General features: G+C 40.0%; 1 protein-coding gene across 1 annotated transcript; it reads right to left on the reverse strand.

Annotated features, from left to right (window-relative positions):
* Positions 1–1,172: 1,172 nt before the first annotated feature.
* tnnt3a (troponin T type 3a (skeletal, fast)) lies at positions 1,173–14,859 on the reverse strand. The gene is made up of 12 exons (XM_022217785.2): positions 14,732–14,859; positions 12,828–12,868; positions 12,524–12,534; positions 9,583–9,601; positions 9,397–9,442; positions 9,185–9,301; positions 8,162–8,239; positions 7,793–7,906; positions 7,356–7,468; positions 6,719–6,809; positions 5,596–5,636; positions 1,173–1,488 (listed from the first exon to the last, which is right to left on the reverse strand). Exons 2-12 carry the CDS (start codon positions 12,845–12,847, stop codon positions 1,452–1,454), a joined length of 687 nt encoding a protein of 228 aa, XP_022073477.1. The 5' UTR covers positions 12,848–12,868; positions 14,732–14,859; the 3' UTR covers positions 1,173–1,451.
* Between the last annotated feature and the right edge of the window lie 7,619 nt (positions 14,860–22,478).

The raw sequence follows: 22,478 nt of genomic DNA on the forward strand, positions 1-22,478 counted from the left end.
CCGAACATGGTAGTACCAAATTCCAGTGAGCGCGGCAGGAAACGTCTTTCTACCCCATGAGATGACCGTGCACTCATCCGTCCCTGTGTCAGGGATCATCGTCAGACCTCCAAGGATCGTAGAAATGAGTAGGCACTGTTGAGAAATGTGACTTGTTTGGCAAGGACAATTTGAAACCAACTGGTTGAAGCTGGTCTGAAGTCACACAGTGCAGAGAAGAAGTCCATCAACAAAAGGCAGAGGAAAGCCTGGTTACTTTTTGCTGGGGACCACAAGGATTGGACTGTTGATGATTGAGCTAAGGTTCTCTTCAGTGATGAATTCAATTTTCAGTTGATGCCCACTCCAGCCAACTTACTGGTTAGGAGGAAGCCTGGAGAAGCCTATAAACCAGACTGTCTTGTCTTGCCCTACAGTAAAACATGGGGGTGGATCAGTGACAATCTGGGGTTGTTTCAGTATGGATGGAACAGGGCAAATGCAATTGTGTGAAGGGAAAATTAACCAGGTCATGTACAGGGCTACACTTGAAAACAGTCTTCTTCCATCAGCTGGAAAACTCTTTGTTCAAACAAATGTACCATTCGTTGTACCAGGCATGAAAATGAACAAGAAATTGAAGAAAACAAGGGTGGTCTAATAATTTTTTCTATGGCTGTATATACCGTCCCCCAGGCAGTTTCATACTTTCTATGAAAACTCACACTTTTATTCAAGTACTAAATATCTGCCATTTCCAGCTAGAATAGTCTTTTATCACAATAACAATGTCTAGACTCAATTTCTGATTCATTTAATGTTATCTTCATTGAAAAAATACTGCTTTTCTTTGAAAAATAAGGACATTTCTAAGTGACCAGAACTTTCTGAATGCATTTCACTGCACATTATATTGTGTATAGCTGTGTTTGTGATAAAGGTCTTGAATCTTGAATCTAAAAATAAACCATAATGTTGTGATAGAGTTTGAATTAAAACAAAAACAAGATTTAACCTCTGTGGATTTTAATTGTGGTGAAAATGCAGATCCTCCATTTTGTGCTTCATTAAATTCAATACTCAATTCAACTCTGCAGTTAGAAAACAGTGTTGAACAAATGACTTTAAAATTGCACATCTAAAAACACTGAACTTTATTGATTTCTGAATAACAACAGATCTACAGACATGGCTTGAGGAGTCACACTTTATTTACAAAAATACTGAGAACCAAACAGCCGAGGGTGAGAAAGTGTGATGGCGAATACGTTTAGTGATTTTTATTGCTAGTGAACAGCAGCTAAAGGCTCCTGGTTGCATATATCAGGATGTTGTTGGGAAACTGCAGGGTAAACCTTAGCGTTACTGGCTTCTTCTGAGCTATAACCTTCGCCACGGTGTGTGCTGCTTCATCAGGCGCGTGTCCGAGATGATTGCAGTTTGGTTGCTGAGCAGTGGCAGGCTGAGTGCATCTACTTTCTGCGGCGGGCAGCAGCTCCCTTCTTGCTGCTGTAATACAAAAAAATACGGAAACATGTCAGAATTCTGGGTTGTGTTTAGCAGTTGATTACTAGGGCACAGCTTGTTGCTTTGCTCAAAGACTCTTTGGTAGTAGTCAGGTAAAAGCAAAGCAGGAAAAAAAATCAAGTTAAAAGTTAAATAGATCCACAAGAGATCCAACACATAGTTCAGTGTTTATAAAGGTAAGTTACTACCTTAATGTTAGCTAAGAAGAGATCAACTGAACCCTGATTTTGTGCTATGCCCACATCATTCTAACACCAAAGCTCAGTCTGACTGATACACTGTCTCTTTGCACACAACAGTTGTTTTTATAATTATTTGATTGTGCAAAGTTTTCATGTGACGAAAGCTCTTTCATTCAGTATTTTCATGCAATATTCAATTACAAACATAAGTGAAAGATGACAATTCATTTTATCTGTTACAGCAGAATAAGGTATGAAAGACTGGAAAGAATGATTAGGTTGTTTATATTTGAGAATATTTCCATACCACTAAATAATTAGTCAGGTTGAACAATTAATTTTAAAAATTGTGATCTTGGGAAAACAACATAAAAAGAAAATGACAGACATGCAAATCTTCTAAACAATGTGTCACACATTTATGTTGACATGCAGAACTCTGTCATACAGCACTTACCTGCACAGGCTGAATTACTCTATTCCTTTTACTTGAACTTAATGGATTTATCACACAATAAAATGAGAGGGTGAGTATGAAAAAAAACCTGAGTTCCCTGAAAAAGGATGCTCCATTTTGGCTCAAAATTGTATTTTGTTTGGAGCCGTGTTTGTGAGTATCTCGATTCGACTGATATATCATAAAAATTGTTTCAAAACTATCCAATTTCTTGAATTTCTTGACTAACTGTCAGTATTTAAATGGACTAGTCAAACTGTGTAAAGCTTTATCCATCCTTTTTCAGAGAATGTCTCTCACATACTGACACTGGACGATCAGGAGCCTTACATTTACATGTAAATGTAAATTCTGTGTTATAATGAAAACAGAGAAAAAATACAAACAATATTTGATCCATTAGAGAAGAAACACAGAAACTACAAATTACAGAGCCCCTCAGGTGCATGTAGCAGCAAAATTATTGCTGTAGAAATCTGTGTGAAGAGATTGCTAAGTAAAGCTAACACATTAGCACTCCGACTATCTGTGTGCACAAATGAATTAATTATTAATAACTGTGACCAATTTTTTTGCCCCTTTGCATTTCTAAAACCTTTCTGTGTACTTAGGCTATCTGATCACACAAATGTTGACATTTTTTGCCTACCAGGTGAACCAGGGAGGGGCTCTGTAAAGAGGAACAAGAGTAACAGCTTGATATATGTATGTATTTATTTACTGTTTTGGGATAACTCCCATATTAACAACAGATTCAGGTTTTGGTCAAACTCCGGACTTTTTTTTGTTCCAAATAACTAGTTTTCTAGTGCGACTAAGGTCGTAAAGATAGGTGACAAAAGCTAATATGGCAAATGCACTAGTAGTAGCTGTAAACACAGCAGCTGTGCTCCATTTTGTGGATTAGCAAGTGAACTTAATGAACACCACTACACACTGTCTGCTGCAACTTTAACAGCTGCTTCATTACACTGCTAAACCTTCGATGACAGACTTTCTTCGAAGTGAACAGGTGCATTTTTGGCTTGTTAGCTCATGATAACGTTTTAATGGATAACATTCTAACTTACTGATGAAAATATACATATTATTTCCAAAAACCTGATGGCAAACTGCTGCTGTTGTGTATTTTTTGATATGAACCCAACTTGTCTGTCGGCCGTCTGGCTCGATGCTGACTTCCAGACAGTTTGGCCTTGGGCCACATTTACACCTGGTGGCGTTAGCAGGGTTTGGGTCTGTTTATGGCTTTTTTTTAAAAAAAAATTAGACACAAAAAGGTGAAAAATACAGTATCGTTCAAAAGTTTGGGGCCACCCAGACAATTTCATGTTTTCCATCAAAACTCACACTTTTATTCATGTACTAACATAATTGCACAAAGGTTTTCTAATCATCAACTAGTCTTTCAACACCATTAGCTAACACAATGTACCATTGGAACACAGGAGTGATGGTTGCTGGAAATGGACCTCTGTACCTCTATGTAGATGTTCCATTAAAAATCAGCCGTTTCCAGCTAGAATAGTCATTTCCCACATCAACAATGTCTAGACTGGATTTCAGATTTATTTAATGTTATCTTCATTGAAAAAAAATGCATTTCTTTCAAAAACAAGGTTATTTCTAAGTGACCCCAAACAGGAGTATAGCTTGATGTCTAATCCATCAGCAGCTGGAACAGACCCATAAGTGTAGCAGTTTGCCATAAACTGCCCCCACTGTTAGGACAGTTATGTCTTGAAGAGGGGAGAGTGTGACATTCACCCAGACAACAGCTTGAATGGACTTGCTCTTATATAGCGTTTTACTACTCATCAGAGTACTCAAAGCGCTTATACAACAATTGCTTCCATTCAACCATGCGCTCACACATTCTCACTCTGGGGCGGACGGAAGCGTGGCTGCCAATCCGCGCCTACGGCCCCTCTGACCACCACCAACATTCACACGCATTCATACACCAGTGAAGAGCACTGGAGGTAAGGTGGGTTAAGTGTCTTGCCCAAGGACACAACAGCACATGACTAGGCGAGAGCGGGAATTGAACCGCCAACCCTTCGATCATTGGACTACCCACTCTACCACCTGAGCCACAGCTGGAATTCAATGAAGTTATTTTTTGTACTTACTGCTTCTGCAATTCGTCAATCCGATTCCTGTACGTGAGAACTTGAAAAACGACACAGCAGCAACATGCAGCAGGACACGTTTACCTCTGAGGGGACCAACTCCCTTCCCCTTTTCTTCCTCTTAGCAGGCTCCGTGGACTGAAAGCTGCTTGAATCATGGAAAACTGTGATGGGGTCATGCCTTCAATCATATATTTTGATCCTAATATTCCTCAAATCAGGGGTGTATGCTGACCTCACAACAGATTTTCATTACCTCTCAGGTCAAGCAGTTGGTAAGTATGACATTATGATCACTGCTTCATTGAGATGACTGTTGTGGTTTCCCAAGAAGGAACAAAGACATTTAGGAGGGCTTTGGTCTTGGCTTTGATCTTGGCTTTGGTCTTGGCTTTGGCGTTGACATGAGTCTGAAACCTCAAGAGGCTCTTACTTACCTGTTTGACCGCATACGCACCCACCTGACTGTGATGTTAAATCTGAGCTTCTCAGTCATACTACATCTACTTTACATCATTTATCTACTCACAACTGAAAAGTTTCATTTTAAAATGACATCCCTTGAGCTTATGCTATGAGTCAACCTTGATGAAATGTTGCCACATTTTTGTTGTGTTAAAAAAAACAAGATACAGACTTGAATAGTAGTAGAGGACAATTAATACACAGAATGTTTTTCTCAGTATTCATCTTGTCTGAATGTCGGAGGATTAAAACACTGTGTTTATAAACTGAATTTGCATTATTTGCATTGCAGTATGGGGTAACAACTACTGAATTTCTATTGAAATCAGATATTTTTTGACATATTATGACTTTACAACTACACCAAAAAAAAGGAAACATGCTTTTATTATAACAGAATTTTTTTCTACGTAACAAGAAAATATCTATAGTTGTCATTTCTAGCTTTCTAAAGAAAACTTTCTTCTCATTAATTAAACACTAAGGCAATTATTTATAATTGAATATTAGATGTTTTTTGCTTTATTTGTTATCGTGGAGGCCCAGTTTTCAGTTTTGTCAGTATTTCAAGTCATTAACTAAATTTTAATCCTGAGCCCACAGTGATGAATTTTTGTCTTTGTGAGATTAATTCTTGTAGCTGTAGTGCTCCTTAAAATGATGAAAAGCAACTTTAAAATGGTTTTAAGTGAACAGATGTCATCTTTAAAACAAACTTTTCACTTTTTTTTTCTTCTGTAGTTTGTCCCGACTTTGGCCGGTTCCAGTGCTCTGGTTCTGCAACTTTCCTTCATGCTAACATGCAGCGAGCCTGAAGCCAGCAGACAGAACACTACTCAGCTCTACTACTTACAATTTACTGAGCTCCTCCACTCTCTTACGCAGGGTTGTAACCTGGAGAAAGAGTACATTGAGGTTTCAAATCCAGAGGTGGAGAGCGATTCACCTCAGGACACCAGCAACAGCATAGCTGGTACAGTTGAGGAACCTGTGGATTTTACTTCTATGCCGTTGGAATTTCTTAAATTTATTTAAAATGAGCTAGTCAAATGTAGTTTCACTGAGCTAAAAAAATCTTAAGGAAAAGATAGTAAAAACGCGTTAATCTTAAACAACAGGTCAAGCAGATAGAAATACAAACGTATGGAAATACAGGGAGAGGAAGTGCATACCATGGAGTTTTTTTTCAAAAAACTGTAAATTAAATCACAGAAAAAAATCCATCTGTCGTATAAATTTTTAAATTTAGACTTATTTTGATCAAGATATCAGATGAGTAATCTCATGAACAGGCATATTTCTTAGAGTTACGTACTTAAAAAATCAGGCTGTCATTGAACCAAATAATTAGTTACAATTTGATTCATAATGATGTCAGTTTGTCCAATTACTTTTGGTCCCTTCAAAAGATGGAGGGTACAAATAAAGTGTGCTGTTATTCCGCCACCGTTCACCTGATTTGGATGTAAATACCCTCATATTAAAGCTGAAAGTCTGCACTTAAAGGACATCTTGATTATTTTATTTCAACCATTGTGATGGTGTACAGAGCTGAAATGCTGAAAATTGTGTCAGTGTCCAAATATTTATGGACCTAACTGTATATATACTGCATGCATACGTATGTTCAAATGACAACACCCTCTAGCAGTTACAGTGACTGTAATTTCTGTCAAACAGAAACAAATGTCACAAACTCTGCAGAGGGATGAGGTCAGGGTGGACAGGTGGGTCCACAAAACCTTGCTACCGAGACCATGTTTGTCCCCGAAGAAGTTATTACTGTATTATTAGGTTCAAGAAGGGAAATAATTTAATAGTATCTGTTAGTGACTAATATCTTCCTCATGACCCTTCTCCATAACATTTGGCTTAACATGGGATCGTAAACTTCAGAAGGCTGAGAACCTGTTTACTTAAGGATAGCAAACAATGAAAATCACTGTGGCCTGAACCCAACATGGACAAAGTCTCACCTCATACTTCTGCCTCTTCAGTCTCTCCATGTGGTCGAACTTCTCAGACTCCAGCTGAGTCATCCATTCATGCAGCTCATTGATCTTATCCCTGCAGCAGACACAAGGACATGGTTGGAAAAAAAATGCTGCAAACAGAAAGACTGATGATCAAAGAGAAGAGGATTTGCGTCCTATAATGCTTTAAATTAAAATCAAATTTTTGGACACAAGTTCTCATTTTACAGTGTGTAATGATGGCACAACATATATTTAACTATGTGTTAAGTAAAGAAGCATTAAAACAAAATATGTTTCATATTTTAGTTTCCTTAAAGTTGTCACTGCCTTGATGACAGCTTTGCACATTGAAACTCTATCAAGACTGCTGGAAAAACTCCAGGTGAAGATCTCATGAACATGGCGATGAAAAAGTGGCCACAGTGACAAATTCAAAATCTGAATCTTATTTTACTACTTTTTTACTTGTTACTTAGATCCACATTATAATTCATAGTTTTGACTTCAATTTTGTTTGACAACGTAGAAAATAACAGAAACTGGTACTGTATGTTTAAGACTAACTTCTAAACATTGAGGGCTTTTAGAAATGAATATGAACGCCCAGAGAACAGTGTGTCAAGGTGTTGAGTCGTACTTCAGCTTGTCTTCGTTCAGATGGTCGATGTTGAGTGCCTTGCGTCTGGCGGCCAAGATCTTCTTCTTCTTCTCTCTCTCAGTCTCTTTCTTTCCTCCTCTCTTCTGGTCAGCCTGTTTAGTACCAATACAGATAAACAGCCATAGGTTATTTACTTTAAAGTACTAGAAAGTTCTGAAAATGGTTCTCTGTAACCCTATGTGTCATAGGGGAACAGGAGCCATTAAAAATCAGCTGTTTCAAGCTAGAATAGTCATTTACCACATCAACAATATCTAGACTGTATTTCCGATTAATTCAATGTTATCATCATTAAAAAAAATGTTTTTCTTTCAAAAATAAGGACATTTTTAAGTGACTTCAAATTTTTGCACGGAAGTGTAGCTTGTACGTGGACATGTGTGTGTGTGTCTGTGAGCACGTGTGCGTGTACTGACTCTCTGCAGGTGACTGCTGTAGTTGGACCCCATGCTGGAGAGAGCAGACTTCTTCTTAGCCTCCTCATCTGCCTTCTTCTTGGCATCAGTCTCCTCCTTGATCCGCCTCTCCTCCTATATTCACAAGAAACCCCTCAGAGTGAGACATCTCCTTCAGTTCCTGGGACTCAAAGTAACAAACGAACTGCAGCAGAAATTTCAGCACATATTGAAAATGTGAAAATGAAAGGATAAATAACGATACAAATGATGATATAAATTATTAATCTTTTTTTTTCCTCATTTGAGAATTAGACTGTTTTCCTTCCCTTCATATCAATTAGCAATAAAATGAAACGTCTGTTTTAAGAATGTGACAAAATCACAAACCTCACGTCTGGCCTGGCGCTCCTTGTCCTTTTCAGCACGGACCCTCTGCTGCTCGGCCCTCTCAGCACGACGCTTCTCCTGCAGAATGGCAACAAACAAAGGGTTAAAACTGTTTTATTCTACACAGCTTTGTCACTACACTCTACACACTGAAGGCAAACACAATTCTGAACTCCAGAGGAGAGGGACAAGTGTTGTCTCCCCATTGCACAGCATTCAAGAATGTCCGTTTTGGTTCATTCTGTTTGGCTTCAGGACTGACAATGGTGTTAAACTCCTGACAAAAAGCTATTTTAATGGTATGAGAGCTTTAAGGAAGCCTTTATTTTAAAGAGTTCATCATCATACACAGTTCATGAGCATTTATTTTGTTTAATTATTCATATTTTAAAATATTATTTTATTGCTGTCATGATTAATTCTATACCATGTTATTTCATTTGTGTCCTTATTACTCCGCCAAGGAATGCGGCAGAGTTATGTGACGATCGCGTTGGTTTGTCTGTCTGTTTGTCTGTCTGTTGGCAACATTACTCAAAAACAGACAAATGGATTTGGATAAAATTTTCAGGGAAGGTCACGGTGTCAGTGTAGCTATGACTACAAGTGAACACTATACTGTATGTCAGCTGTCTGCTGATGATCGCATGATTGTGATCCTACTACAAATTGACCGCTGTGTTCCATGAATTTTGTAACCCTTTGATGCGTAGTGTCGGTCAAGAGATTCCCATTTTCCATTGGATTTGGGTCACTTTTGACCCATGTTGCGCAAAGTGTTAAAGATTTCATCTGTCGGAAATCATACGACAGCTGAGCAGCCACTGTCTGAGTACTATTCTTGTTATTAATTTATTGGTTTTATTATTGATTTGACACATGATCCCCCCCCCCCCCCCCCCCCCCCGTGCTTGCCCTTCCTTTGATCTGTTATATTACTCATCTGTAAAACAATTTGAATCCCTTTAACATGTTCTAAAGCTGCTGTATATTTTCACTTAATTTAGTAATTTCAGAACTTACAATCCTCTCCTTGAGTGCAATCAGCTCCTCTTCCTCCTTCTTTCTGTGCTCAAAGTGAGCATCGATCAGGGCCTGCAGCTCAATCAGATCCTTGTTCTGACGTTTCTTCTGGATGTCCTGCAGAGTGGAAAAAACAGAAAAAAGAGTCAGCCAGGCAGAAAACACCACAGATCAACAGAAACCCTTTCTGTCCTCACTTCAGATTTACTTACATCAAAGTCCACTTTCTCACCATCGGGGATCTTTGGAGCACTGGGCCTGCAGGAAAGTGTTGGGGTCTTGAGTGCACTGGCATATTGCTGATTAAAATGTTGCTTTTGTTTTGTCAACCAAATGGCTCAGAACAAAGTTCTCTATAAAAATCACTTAAAGTCCAACTACATGAAAAGGAAACTTACTTGAACTTTGGCTTCTCCTCTGCAGGTTAAAAAATGAAGAAGGGATGAGTACATGTCATTGGGTTAGAAAACAGAACAGATTGTTTAAATTCTCTCAAGCACTACATGGATTAAACTTTAGGGTTTTGTGTCTATAGGTCAAATTAAATTCATTCAAATGACAGCCTTATTTTAAGTTAGGGTTAGACCAACGGTCAAATATGAGTACACATCTAAACACAGATGTATGAAGAACAGAACCAAAGAGTTTAAGGGATTATTAAGTTATGTGAACATCACAGAACAATCTAGAATTGAGTGCAGTTACAGTAAATTTGAATTGTTAACACAGTGTTGTAATATAACAAAAAATGACATCAGTGTCTTCATATTGCTTAAGTGTTCAGCTTTAGAGGTTTTAATTTGTCCAGCATCTTTTTTGATTATCGTGCGCCATACCTACAGTATGTGTCATGTTTTTTTTGGCTTGTTTTTTTTGGCTTGACCCCCAAAAGTATTGGACACAAGCAAGACAAAAGTCATTTTCCATTTTCCTTGTCTTCTTTTAACCCAGATTCTGGCAGCTCCATGCCATGCAGATGATGAGTGGCATAGCCGGAGGGTAAAGGTGGGGTCGCTGTGCAGTGAAGCACGTGTTAGCAATACATATTCTTTCACCCTTCTTCTCCACTAGTTTCAATTTTTCTCTAAACTCCTTCAGTAAGCATTTCAATAGTGTGTTTTCTACAAATTTGGATGTTGGCTTCTTAGTGCTAATTGGGCAGCGCTCCTGGGTTTTGACAACAAGATAAAATTTGGACAAACAGCAGGCATTCCCTGAGAACAGATGTCAGACCTGTACACTGGAGTCCTTCCAAAACCAGAAAAACGGATTTCAGATTTCATCAGAAGTTTTTAAATCAACATACCTTCCTCTTCAATGGTCTCTGCATGCAGCAAGCATCGAAAACAAAAGCAGAATAGACAACAGTGTTAGCAGGCGCACTGGACCAGCAAACTGTACATCCAAACAGCTGAACTCAGTCCAACTAAGGCAGACAGCTGATCTGCTGCAGCTTAGCACATGTAAATTCTCAAATATGGCCAAATGTGAAATATTACCAGTCAGCATGAACTAGTAAAAGACTAGTTATTTAGTTAAAACAATGACAATATGTGGAATTGCCTGCATATCAGTAGCTAAAATGACTGTTTTTTTATAGTTCAACTTCCATCTTTACTACAACAGTTATTAATTCATTTATTTAAATTTTACTAGAAGAAAACATTTATTTATTTATTTACTTTGTTGGTTTCTAAGTTGACTCAAGGATTTGAAGCATTATTTCCACTTCTATTTAGAAATGAATTCATGAATTTTTACAAGCTTCTGATGTGGGGATGGTTCTGGTTATTTATATCAGCTCAAAGAAATTTTAATTCAAAAATATCAGCCTGCTAATATCAGTTATATCAGAACTGTAGAATGCTTTGGGTAAGATCATTTCAGTATGTTATATATCTGTAAAAGGTCTTCACGTCCAACTTGGGCCTTACAAGCGCTATTTTTGACTTTGTCCACAGGTGAAAGGAAGGCAGTGTTAGCATTAGCAGACATGGTGGACATGTGTGCGAGTCAGGATTAGTGGGGTCCGTCTTTTTGGCTGTAGCTGGAGCGCACCTGACTCCTGGGAAAGGATTATAAAATACCCCTTTCCCCCCTTCATGCCACATACCTTCAGGCTCAGGCTCTTTCTCTGGCTCTGGTTCTGGTTCTGGCTCTGGTTCTACCACTGGTTCTGGTTCTGGTTCAGGCTCTGGCTCTGGCTCTGGCTCAGGGGCCGCCTCAGGGGCCACCTCTACTTCCTCTACTACCTCCTCTTCTACAGCTATACAACATGCAGCGAGTCACCAAAGGAGAGGAAGGGTGGTGAGAGGGTTAATTGAAGCAGGAGACAGTGAAAAGGGAAAGAAGTGGTTGGGATGAGTAGGTGAGAGGGAGATGTGAGATTTGAGGAGGTTTATGGACAGGCAGTTTGGAAGAACTGCCAGCAGATGGCACTAAAGCAGGTGAAATAGCAAGCGGTCACATCAAGGAAAAGATCAGTCATTGATGGATGAAATGTGATTGCTTCCTGGATATACCTGCACTACAACTTGATGTAGTCAAAGAAAAAAGAGATTTTTATCCCTGTGCCTTTTCATTCGTCTCAGCTACTGTTAGTATTAACCAGCATGCCACAAAAATTACATGTGAAGGTAAGAACACACGGCTTTAGAAGTGACTGAAAAATTAGTATCAATGGTGTAAAACTTGTCATCTGAAGTCTTCAGGTTGTGTCTTACCATCGTATTCTTCACGTCCATCCGAGAAAGAAAGGAGCAGAAGAACATTATCAAAAGATCCCATTTGTACCCATTTTGACACAATATAAATGCAAAATTTGGGTACACTGGGGATCATGCTAAGCATACACAAACAGTCCTCATGAGCAGATCAGAGTTTAAAGGCAGGACTTTGACATCACTTGTGTCCTGCTCAGGAGGACTGCACAGTGCAGATGATCATGCAGAGCTGCAGGTCTCTGCCAGCAGGTCAGTGCAGGTGAAATATATTTTATAGATTTAGATTTTAATTTCACTCAGCACATTTGACACCATCCTGTTGTCAGAGTTGGTGCCTGCAACCATGCTACAGCAAGAGGACAACATATGTGCAGATTTGCTGGAAAGAGACAGCGTTGTTGCACAACTTGAATCTGGAGGAGTCAAGCCAAACCTGCAAACATACGAATTTTTCCAGAGCAAATACATCTCTATAGAGGGATGGAAAGTCAGTTAGGCAAGATTAAAAAATAATCGTGGGATTTAGCATGGAACTCCTGGCTGTACCTGGACCTAATCTTTGGAATTTAACTTTTTTTTGTTTGTTTGTTTAAATAGGGAAAATGGCGGTACTTACCCTCAACCCCACTGCAAGACAGAAAATAAAAGTGATTAGAATTTAAGCTTCTCGTTAAAATTGAATAAGAGAGTTTGTGCTTGAGAGTGGAAACAGTAGTTTGACAAAATAATGGAGCACAAGCTGTGCATATTAGAATTTTCTACAGATTTCATCTGTGTGGAAACCAACATAGAAATGCAGTTGGTATCACTTTGACAAACAAAAAGGTCACATGTGGATCTTGGGTTAAATGTATTTTGTCAAACTACTTAAAAAGGGTTAAAGGTTTTGAATGAGTGTGTGAAAATGTGAATTAACTTACACATCCTCTGTGTCAGACATGGTGACAGTGGACTTTGCAACCTGAAATCAAGAGAAAAGACAGAAACTTCAAGTCTGCCTGTAAAGAGTGAATGTCCAGCTGGCTGTATTTATAGCTCAGGATTATGTTGCAGATGTCTTAAATGTGTGCTGTTGGCCCCACCCTGACCCAACCCCACCCTGCTTTCCTCCACGTTTTTATCCCCCACCTCATCAAACTAAAATAATCTTTATGTAGATTCTTTCTGAAATCATTAGTTCATCATCAGTTGACATGTTTTGCAGAGCATTTGAACCATTCCCAAGGTTTTTCACATACTTCGGTTTATAATTAGCGTTACACTTTGGACTGAAATTCGATCCTCAGTCCTGAATCTGCTTCTCTTGTGTTAAGTGAGAAGAAAGCCACAGTTAGATTTATGCTAACTGTCTGTTTTCTACTTCTGGGAGACTCGACTAAGGTTGCAAAAAAAAAAAAAAAATCAATCTTCGCATCTGTTTGACTTTAAATGGATGCAATCTTCTTCTCTTAAGGAACTTACTACTCCATTTCTTTACAGCTTCTATCAAATTCTGTTATCTGTAAAATCAGTCTCTGCATATGATCTGTCGGTATTTAGTTGTAAAATTCCAGATTGGATGTAATGTCCTAACTCTGCAATGATAAACAAATGTGACCCCTACATAATTAAATCTGTCAGTGATTAGATTTCAGATTTAGTTCCCCATTATCTCGATTAGCAACCATGAAGGCATCCAGACATCACAACTATTTCCAAAAGACAGCTGCACAGGTCCCAGATCCAGTTTCCGTGGACCCAACGTTAAAGATTAGGTTCCTTCCCCTGGACCACTACCCATAATTCCACCTTCATTTCCTTATCTGGCTGTCCTCTCACATGGCTCCTTCAATCATCTTCCTAAGGCTCCCTGTCAACTTAAGCCACTTTGCTCAAGAATTAAAATAAACTCTGAAAGGCAGTCATGAAGGTTATAGGTCTAATGCCTGGCTTCTCGGAATTTGTTCTTTGAAACTTGTAAATTCCAAACTCAATGTGTTTACACCACTATGAAATAACAGTAGTCAGAATAAACACTCCACATTTAGATGATTCCTTTAAACCAGGCTTAAGATGCTGGACTCAGGATGGTAAAGTGTCTCAAGCTATCTGTGCTTTAATGTACACAGGTGCAACACACATTCAAAACTTCGCTAATGGATATCCACAAAATTTCAAGTATAACACAAGAAAACCTGCAATCTAAAAAAGAGAGCAATGACTTCAAATACTAAAAACAACAGGATGCTTTGCCGCTATTCTTATGGTGTTGCATAACTCATTAGTATCATCTTCTGTCTCCTGAAGCGGAAAGCTGCTTCAAAGGTTTTAAGCCATCTGTAAATCCCTCAGGTATGAACCTCCACTGGGTCACTGGATTCAAACCAAATCTCCACAGAAACAACAACAAAGTCCAGCAGCATGTCTGGCAAGAATCCAAAGAACTTTAGCACCTCTCAAATTTTGAATTTAAACATTTTACATGGTTTTAAACTGCAAAAAATACATCAATTTTTTAGAAATACAGAAATATTGCAAGGTACCATAAACTCATTGCTTCTCAGCTTCTTAGGCACTCAGCTGCAATCAAGCACTAAATTTCCGACCCCAGAGTTCAAACACCAAAGATCACAGTGAGGGCTTCCAATGGAGGCCTGTTTTTTCTGTGATTCACTGACCCAACTGTTTCTTTCCCGCCCCTGACATTGGCAATAGTCTCTGCTAGTCGTGGCAGTGATTTTAACACGTGGACTCAGCTGTCCTCAGTTTGGGTGATGTTTTGGGACATTGTACTTGAGCTTCCTCTCTATCATTCACACTCTCATTCTCTCCCCTTCTTCCTTACCTCAGAAAAGCTGAAAGAAGCGAGCTCCTGCTGGCCAAGACAGGCTGTAAGGTTCTGCAAACTTACCGCGCTGATTATGTCCTTCTGTTATAGTGATATTTGATCCACTCTGCATCCCTATTGGCTGAAAAACTGGCTCGGAGGCGAGGTCGTCCCTGTGGTGGGGCAGGGTCAACATCCTCAGTTCCCCCCTCTCCCTTTGCTGGCACTCAATAAGGAGATGGAAGGGTCGAGCACTAAGGAGGGAGGCTCAAGTTTGGCGAAAGGGACAGCCAAGATGCCCCCAGGATGCTATTCTGGGGCTGCTGCATTAGGCAAGCAAATTTCATCTGAGAGTGAGAGGAGAGTTGGACGTCAGGGGAGCGAGGCAGGTGGTGTTTCTGAACCTCTTACAGAAGTCTGCAACGCATAAACATAATGTATAACATGACCAAAGGGGGGCAAGTACCTGAATAATTTCTCTGTCCAAGCTTTAAATCCAGCTCTTGTTTGCATGTTTGAACTTGTTTGTCTATGATTCCCCAGTTTGCAAGAAATCTTCAAAAAAAACATTAGTTATACCCACACAGTTTAACAAACTGCAGGCCCTGTAAAATTCAAAGGCTCTATTAGAAGACAAATCATACTTAAAAAATAGAAAAACGTTTTGCCATCTGGCTGACCCACAGGAGTTCCTAAATGGATGACAAGTTTAAGAGAAAAATACTGTGAAATTCAAGGTAACCAATGTTTTATATATGTACTTCTAGAGATAATTTGCTACACATGTCAATAATCGTATACCTTGCCTTCCCTTATAATTTGATTAAGTCATAAAAGTATAAACTCATAAATCTCTTTTAGTTATGCCTTATAAAGTTCTCTGTAAGTCAAGTTGCATTGAATTGAGCTCCCTTTAATTTATTTGATAGTGAATAAGTGGCTGTGATTGTAAATATGTATTTCCAATGTGCTTTTGTCTAAGAAATAACTGCTTATCTAATAGCAATCCTCTGCAGGATCACTTTGATCTGTTTTAAATGTCTTTCTGTTCAACTGTTAGGTCCAAAAAAGTTACAGCTTAGGGATCTTGAATGATCCTCTAATTTCCTCCAGGGGGTGCTCCAATGACAAAGTTTAGAAGAGAGACTCTTGGTCACCCACTTGTAAGACTACCAAATCATCAATGCCACAGAAACACAAACAGACAAACATCAGGCTAAGGACTATAAGTTTGCTTTGGTTGCTGCTGATTTAAAGTTGAACTACGGCGAACACTGAAAAAAAAAACACATAAAACAGGTTTACAGTGCACTGTCTCAATGAAATAACTTCATGTAAAATACAGGATTATCAAAATATTTCTATTCTGCCTAATGAATTCCAAAGAAAATGACAATCCTTCTCTAAGATGACATCTAACTTGTAAGGAACAGCTGGTTAAAGACTGTTTTGCCATTGCAAACTATAATTAATTGTTATGATCCTGTTCCAGCTCCTGCCCTTCTTCCTCCTTTTTCCTTCCCTTCCCCATTATTGCTCATCTGTGTGTTTTGACTTGTTTTTCTTTGGCTCCCTCTGTCTGTCATCTCTCCCTCCTGTCTCTTTTTCCCAGTCACTCACCCCTCTACCAGCTGATTGCTGTTATGAGTGTCAGCTGCAGTAATCAGCTAATACACTACTCACCTGTCCCCCACCTCACCTCAGTTATATAAGCTCTGTGCTTTCTTTCAGTCGCCGCCAGATCATTGAATCACATGTTGCCACAGACTCTGTCCCCCACAAAACCTACTACCTCTGGACTGCTTCTGTTGATGGACTATTCTGCTTCCCTCTTGTTGTGGATTCCCCCCTCTTGGACTCAGTTGTGCTCCTGTCAGTTTTTGGACTTTCCCCAGCCTGTCTAGCCCCATGGTTTACAGTTTCCCCATAGTGTGAGTACCTCTCCTTAGTTCTACTGTATTAAGCGATTTTGTTTTGTAGCATTAGTTTGATTTTTGCTCTGCCTCCCCAGTTCTGGTCTCTGTAATTTGGATTCTTGGTTAATAAAACCCCTTTCCTGATCACCAGTCTGCCTATCTGCTTGTGCCTGCGCCTGGGTTCTCCAACCACCCCGTAACATGAATGTGCTGTGATGTCATTTGAACCTCATTAAGAATCCATAAACTTCTCTCTGGGTAACCTGGAACTCGCGCAATGGCTTCGAGCGAATCCCATTAGAAATACACAACAATTTGAAAGACCTCTTAATGTTACCTCATCTGGGCCTTGGGGAATATGGTAAGGACCATTAGTAACCATGAGGTCCCTACAAGGACCGATTTTAAAAAAAAAAAAAAAATCCAGGAAGTTCCTAGTAACTTGCCTTAGGGTTCTTCTCTCAAGGTTCACATAAACCCAATGAAAGATGCTCTAGAACTCAAGGAACCCTAAAATCTCCCAAGGAAGAAATTAAAATACTTAAATTCTTCAAAAACACGAAGAACATCCCTTGGAGCCTAAGGACACATTCAAGTCATAATGGAGAAATGATAGAAATGGGGGGCTGCACAGTGGGGTAGTGGTTAGCACTTTCACCTGGCAGCAAGAAGATCCCTGGTTCAAATCTCGGCCTGAGCCCGGGATCTTTCTGCATGGAGTTTGCATGTTCTCCCAGTGCATGTGTGGGTTTTCTCTGGGCACTCCGGCTTCCTCCCACAGTCCAAAAATATGCTGAGGTTAATTGATAACTCTAAATTGCCCGTAGGTGTGAATGTGAGTGTGATTGTTTGTCTGTATATGTAGCCCTGCGACAGACTGGCGACCTGTCCAGGGTGTCCCCTGCCTTTGCCTGAGTCAGCTGGGACAGGCGCCAGCATCCCCGCGACCCGAGTGAGGATAAAGCGGTGTATAGAGAATGGATGGATGATAGAAATGGGAAAGATCTTAGTTTCAGTTTAGATCTCTGTTTGATAGTGTTAACTCTATGTTCAGACAAACTGATATTACATGAGTTAGTATACTGTGATTCACTGCTTCCATTAAATATAATTGATTTAAAGCATCTGTATTTGTTTGGTTTTCTGACACATTTGTAGTGCTAAGATGGATTCATTAGAGCTTTTAGCTTCCAAGTCATAATTATGACTTGGAAGAAACTTGTATTTACAACAACTCTGACATGACATGAAACATGACATTGGAACTCCCCTGTAGAACAATGAGAGCACCACAAGAAATAAAACTTAGTCAGAAAAATTACAGTCCCCGTTCAAAAACAAACTGAGCACCTCCATCTGCATCAAGGTGCAGACAAGCCTGGATGCTAAAATCTGCATCACCTTCCCTCTGGAGCTTTAGTTTGGACCCTGGATCAACATGAGTGCCTCCATCGTAGCTTAAAGACCTCATTGTACCATATTACCCTAACAGAGCATTTCACTCTCAGACTGCAGATTTACTTGTAGTAGCCTTCAGTTCTACACTAGAACTGAACTAGATCCCACTCCTCTGTTGTGGGATCTAGTTTGGGTTCAAGAAGGCGGACACCCTCTCCACCCTCAAGATTTGGCTTAAGACTTTCCCTTTAGATAAAGCTTATAGTTATGGCTGTTCAAGTGACTCTGAATCATCTCTTTGTAATGCTGCTATAGGTTTAGACTGCTGGAGGACTCCCATGATGCAATTAACACCTCTTATCTCCTCTACTCTCTCTCTCTCTCTCCCCCCTCTCGCTCTCTCTCTCTCTCTGTCTCTCGCTCTCTCTCTCTCCTTACAAATATTTGTCACCATTTCATGTCACTAACTTTATATCTTTTCTCTCATTTAGGTCCATAAATATTTGGACATTGACACAATATTCAGCATTTTGGGCTCTGTACACCATCATGATGGATTTGAAATGAAACAGTTAAGACGAGCTTTAAGTGCAGACTTTCAGCTTTAATCTTAGAGTTTTCACATCTAATTCAGGTGAACGGTAGAGGAATTACAACATTTTAGATGTAACCTCCACCTTTTTGGGGGACAAAAGTAATTGGACAAACGAGCATAATCACAAATCAAATTGTCTCTTAATAGTTGGTAGCAAATCCTCTGTAGTCAATGACAACCTGAAGTCTGGAGCCCATAGACATCAGCAGACTGTCAGGGTCCTCTCCTCACCCTATTCCTGCCTGGCATCCCAAATACCTCATCCTATCTGTCTCCCTCCTTTGTCTCTCCCTCTCTTGCTCTCCTCTCCATCTCCCTCCTTTTTCTCTCCCTCTCTTGCTCTCCTCTCCCTCTGCTATCTCCTCAGCGCTGCACCTGAGTGGAATGTGGCTTCGCAGCTGCCTTCACTCAGGTGATTACCCACCTCTCCCAGAATCCGGGCAGCTGTGGCTCGTCAGCTGAATACACACAACCTGCAATAAAAGACCGGCTCATCCTCCCACACGCTGCCAGATTGTTAAACTAGACGCTACTGTCAGTTGCTCTCTAGCCACACTGATTCTCTCTGTGGTTTCAGAGATAAGCCATACAAACATGCCTTTCTAAATAAAAGCAGAGAATGTCCTGTTCTAGTGAAAATCTCTCACAAAGAAAAAATCAGTAGTTTTGCAGAGCAGCCACTTGGGAGGCACATTCACCACCAGAAGACCCAGCTGCCCGGAACTCCGCCTGATCTGCCTGTCTCCCTGAAATTCCTCCGAACCCCTCCTGGACTCTGTCGGCATCAAGCCTTTCCCCTTGAACCCCCCCTACTCGGCTCATTTCCCGAATCCTCCAGCCATTCTCCGGCTTAGACCCACACCTGCCTCCCCACCGGCTCTTCGCCCTCATCTGCCTCCGGCCGTCAGTAATCCTCCACCACCACCACCCGCTGCACTCTTGTTCCTCTCACCTCCCTCCACTATTCACCTCCTTAAAGGCATTAGAGGAGATTTAATTTCCTACGACTTTGAACGTAGCATGCACATGCACACATACAACCTCTCCCTCACCCCCCTCTAACCTCCCCCCTCTTAACATTTACGAAGAAACGCCCCACTCCAGAAACTTGCGTAGGACTCGTGAAGTTGTCTTTTACTGCTGGGTCCCCCTGGATCTTTAGCTGCCATTATATAAAAAAAGATGAGCAAAACAAGTCGCCAGCTAACTACGAAGCTATACCAAAGCAACACATACAGAAAACGCGCAAGTCCAAGGCGTACGTAATCTACGTAACTAGGCCTGAGCCAGAAGATTTTTGATTGACAGGAAAGGGAGCAAACCAAACGCCTCGGTCCGAGCGCATTGATTGGCTGATGTTTTTCAGGTCCTGCCATGTCTACAGTTTTTTTTTTCTATTCTTTAGAAACCATACATACATGTCCACTAAAGGTCAGTATATTCATTTTATGTGAATCAGACAAATTAAACAAAAAAAAAAACATCCTCCATAATGCCTTTAAGAAATAAAATCACTTCATTTCACCCAGCCTTGGTGGTGTGCTCTCTGCTCGGGTCCGACCTCCTAGAAACGTGACACAGACACTGTGTTTGGTCCCTGGTGATGTTCTGCCAGGCCTCCACTGCTGCTGTCTTCAGCTGTTGGGGCAGATGAACTCCCCTCCTGAGTCTGGTCCTGCAATGTGCAGCAGGTCTCTTCTTTGTACAGGGAATTTTTCCATCAAAGGAAATCCACAAGAAACTTTGGATTTCTTGGGTTTCACTGTAATAGTTTTTTAAAGTGTCATCTTAGTATGAGCGCTGCCTTGAGATGACACATGTGAACTGGCACTTCATACACTACTGTTCAAAAGAATCTTATGTAAAGGAACACTTTGCATTTTGCATCCAGAGGTAATTGCAAAGGGCAGTAACTGATTCAACCAGAAAGGCTGCATGTGGCAGTGTGGCACTTGTTCTGCATGTTATCACATATGCAGTGGACCTGTTTTTTTTAATGTTGTTTTTACTTTGTCTATAAAACTGACCAACACATTGACTTATTGAGGCATTTTCATGTCCTAAGGCTCATTTTTTCTTACCCTTACCAGCATTTCCAGTTTTGAGTAACTTAACAGACAAATGTTGTCCACACAGTTTTGACAATGAATGTGACAGCCTCATAGTAAATTTCATTTATAACAAGGCTACCATGCATGGAATACTGAAGTAACACTTCAGTATTCAATTTGAAGTCACTTAGAAATGTCCTTATCTTTGAAATATGGCTGGGCAGGTTAACGCATTATTACGTTAATGCCATTATTAATTCATGCTAACAATTATTTTATTGCATGTTAATGCAATTTTTTACTTTTATTGTTCTTATTGTGAAAGTCCATTGCCCACTGGCTCTGAATACACAGACAGACAAACCAAAGATCCCAGGAGGGCTGGACATTGATCAGGATTTGGGATGGGCGTCATCATGTCTCACCCAAACTCACAGTGGAGGGAGGCTTTGGCAGATTGGTTGGATGTAGCGTGTGGGAGAGATGGAGATAAACTAAAACAAGACAACAAATAACTAATGCTAACAAATGCTGCAGCGAAGTAGTTAGCTATAGACTGAATTCTGATTAGTATTGTGGAAGGTGTTGGTCTGAGGAACGTTCTTAGAGTCGCAATGAGTGACGGCACATATGAGCTTCAACCTGCATCACTAGCGGGTGACCCATACACAGGGGCTATAGTCCCCAACGCATAGACTGTTTCTGCTGCTTCCTGATAAAAGAACAATGTTTTTGCTGGTTCCTGTTCAGCAAACATAAGAATATAGATTTATAAATGTTAACTTGCTGTTGCTGAGAAGGTGAATGCTACAATGTTATGGTCATGGCTCTGGACTCTGAAGGTAACTTGTTACCAGATAAAATGTTAATGCCCTTGCTGTGGCAAATAGCTTTAGTTTTATTTGATATGATTACAATAATGTGAAGATTGAGATTTACGAGAAATGCTACTGTGTAAAGGGAATACTGCTGTTAAAAAGCATTTTATTTGTTTAAAGTGTTTGTTCATATGGCAGTGCTTTTAAAATGAAAATACAGAATACATTACTTTTAAAATATTATTAAATTTTTCTCATAACAATGTTATATAACAATAACAATTAATAGTGGAAAAATCATGCAATTAATTGCGATTAAATTTTTTTTATCTTTGCCTAGCACTGATTTTTTTTTCAGTGAGAATAGCACTTAATGAATCAGAAATCGAGTCAAGACATTGTTATTGTGGTAAATGACTATTTCAACTGGAAAAGATTAATTTTTAATGGAATATCGACATATGGGTACAGAGGCCCATTTTGAGCAACCATCACTCCTGTGTTCTAATGGTACACTGAGTTAGCTAATGGTGTTGAAAGGCTAACTGATGATTAGAAAAAACCTATGCAATTATGTTAGCACATGAATAAAAGTGTGAGTTTTCATTGAAAACATGAAATTGCCTGGGTGACCCCAGACTTTTGAGGGGTAGTGTAAATAAAACAGAATTCTTTGAAAGTGGATACCCTCACAGTCCCTAGAAGTCCCAAAATTTCATTTAAGTCCTGTGAATAAGAGCTTGACAACACCCCTAAAAACACTCAGAGATTTATGTGAAATTAACCCTTTCTCATTTTTCTGAGCACATTGTGGAGCCCCCTGTTGGATCTGTACATCCTTGAAAGACCCCTGGGTGGCCCTCAGATCCCACTTTTAGAGCTCTGAGGTCGTGAAACCTTAGGTGCTGTGGCTTGTCGGTGCTGCATCTTGCCTCGCCTCGCTCTCTGTCATGACGACGCTACTGTCACTGAGCAGCTCACAGGACT

The sequence above is a fragment of the Acanthochromis polyacanthus genome, chromosome 8, assembly GCF_021347895.1.
Source record: "Acanthochromis polyacanthus isolate Apoly-LR-REF ecotype Palm Island chromosome 8, KAUST_Apoly_ChrSc, whole genome shotgun sequence".
NCBI classification, from domain to species: Eukaryota; Metazoa; Chordata; class Actinopteri; family Pomacentridae; genus Acanthochromis; species Acanthochromis polyacanthus.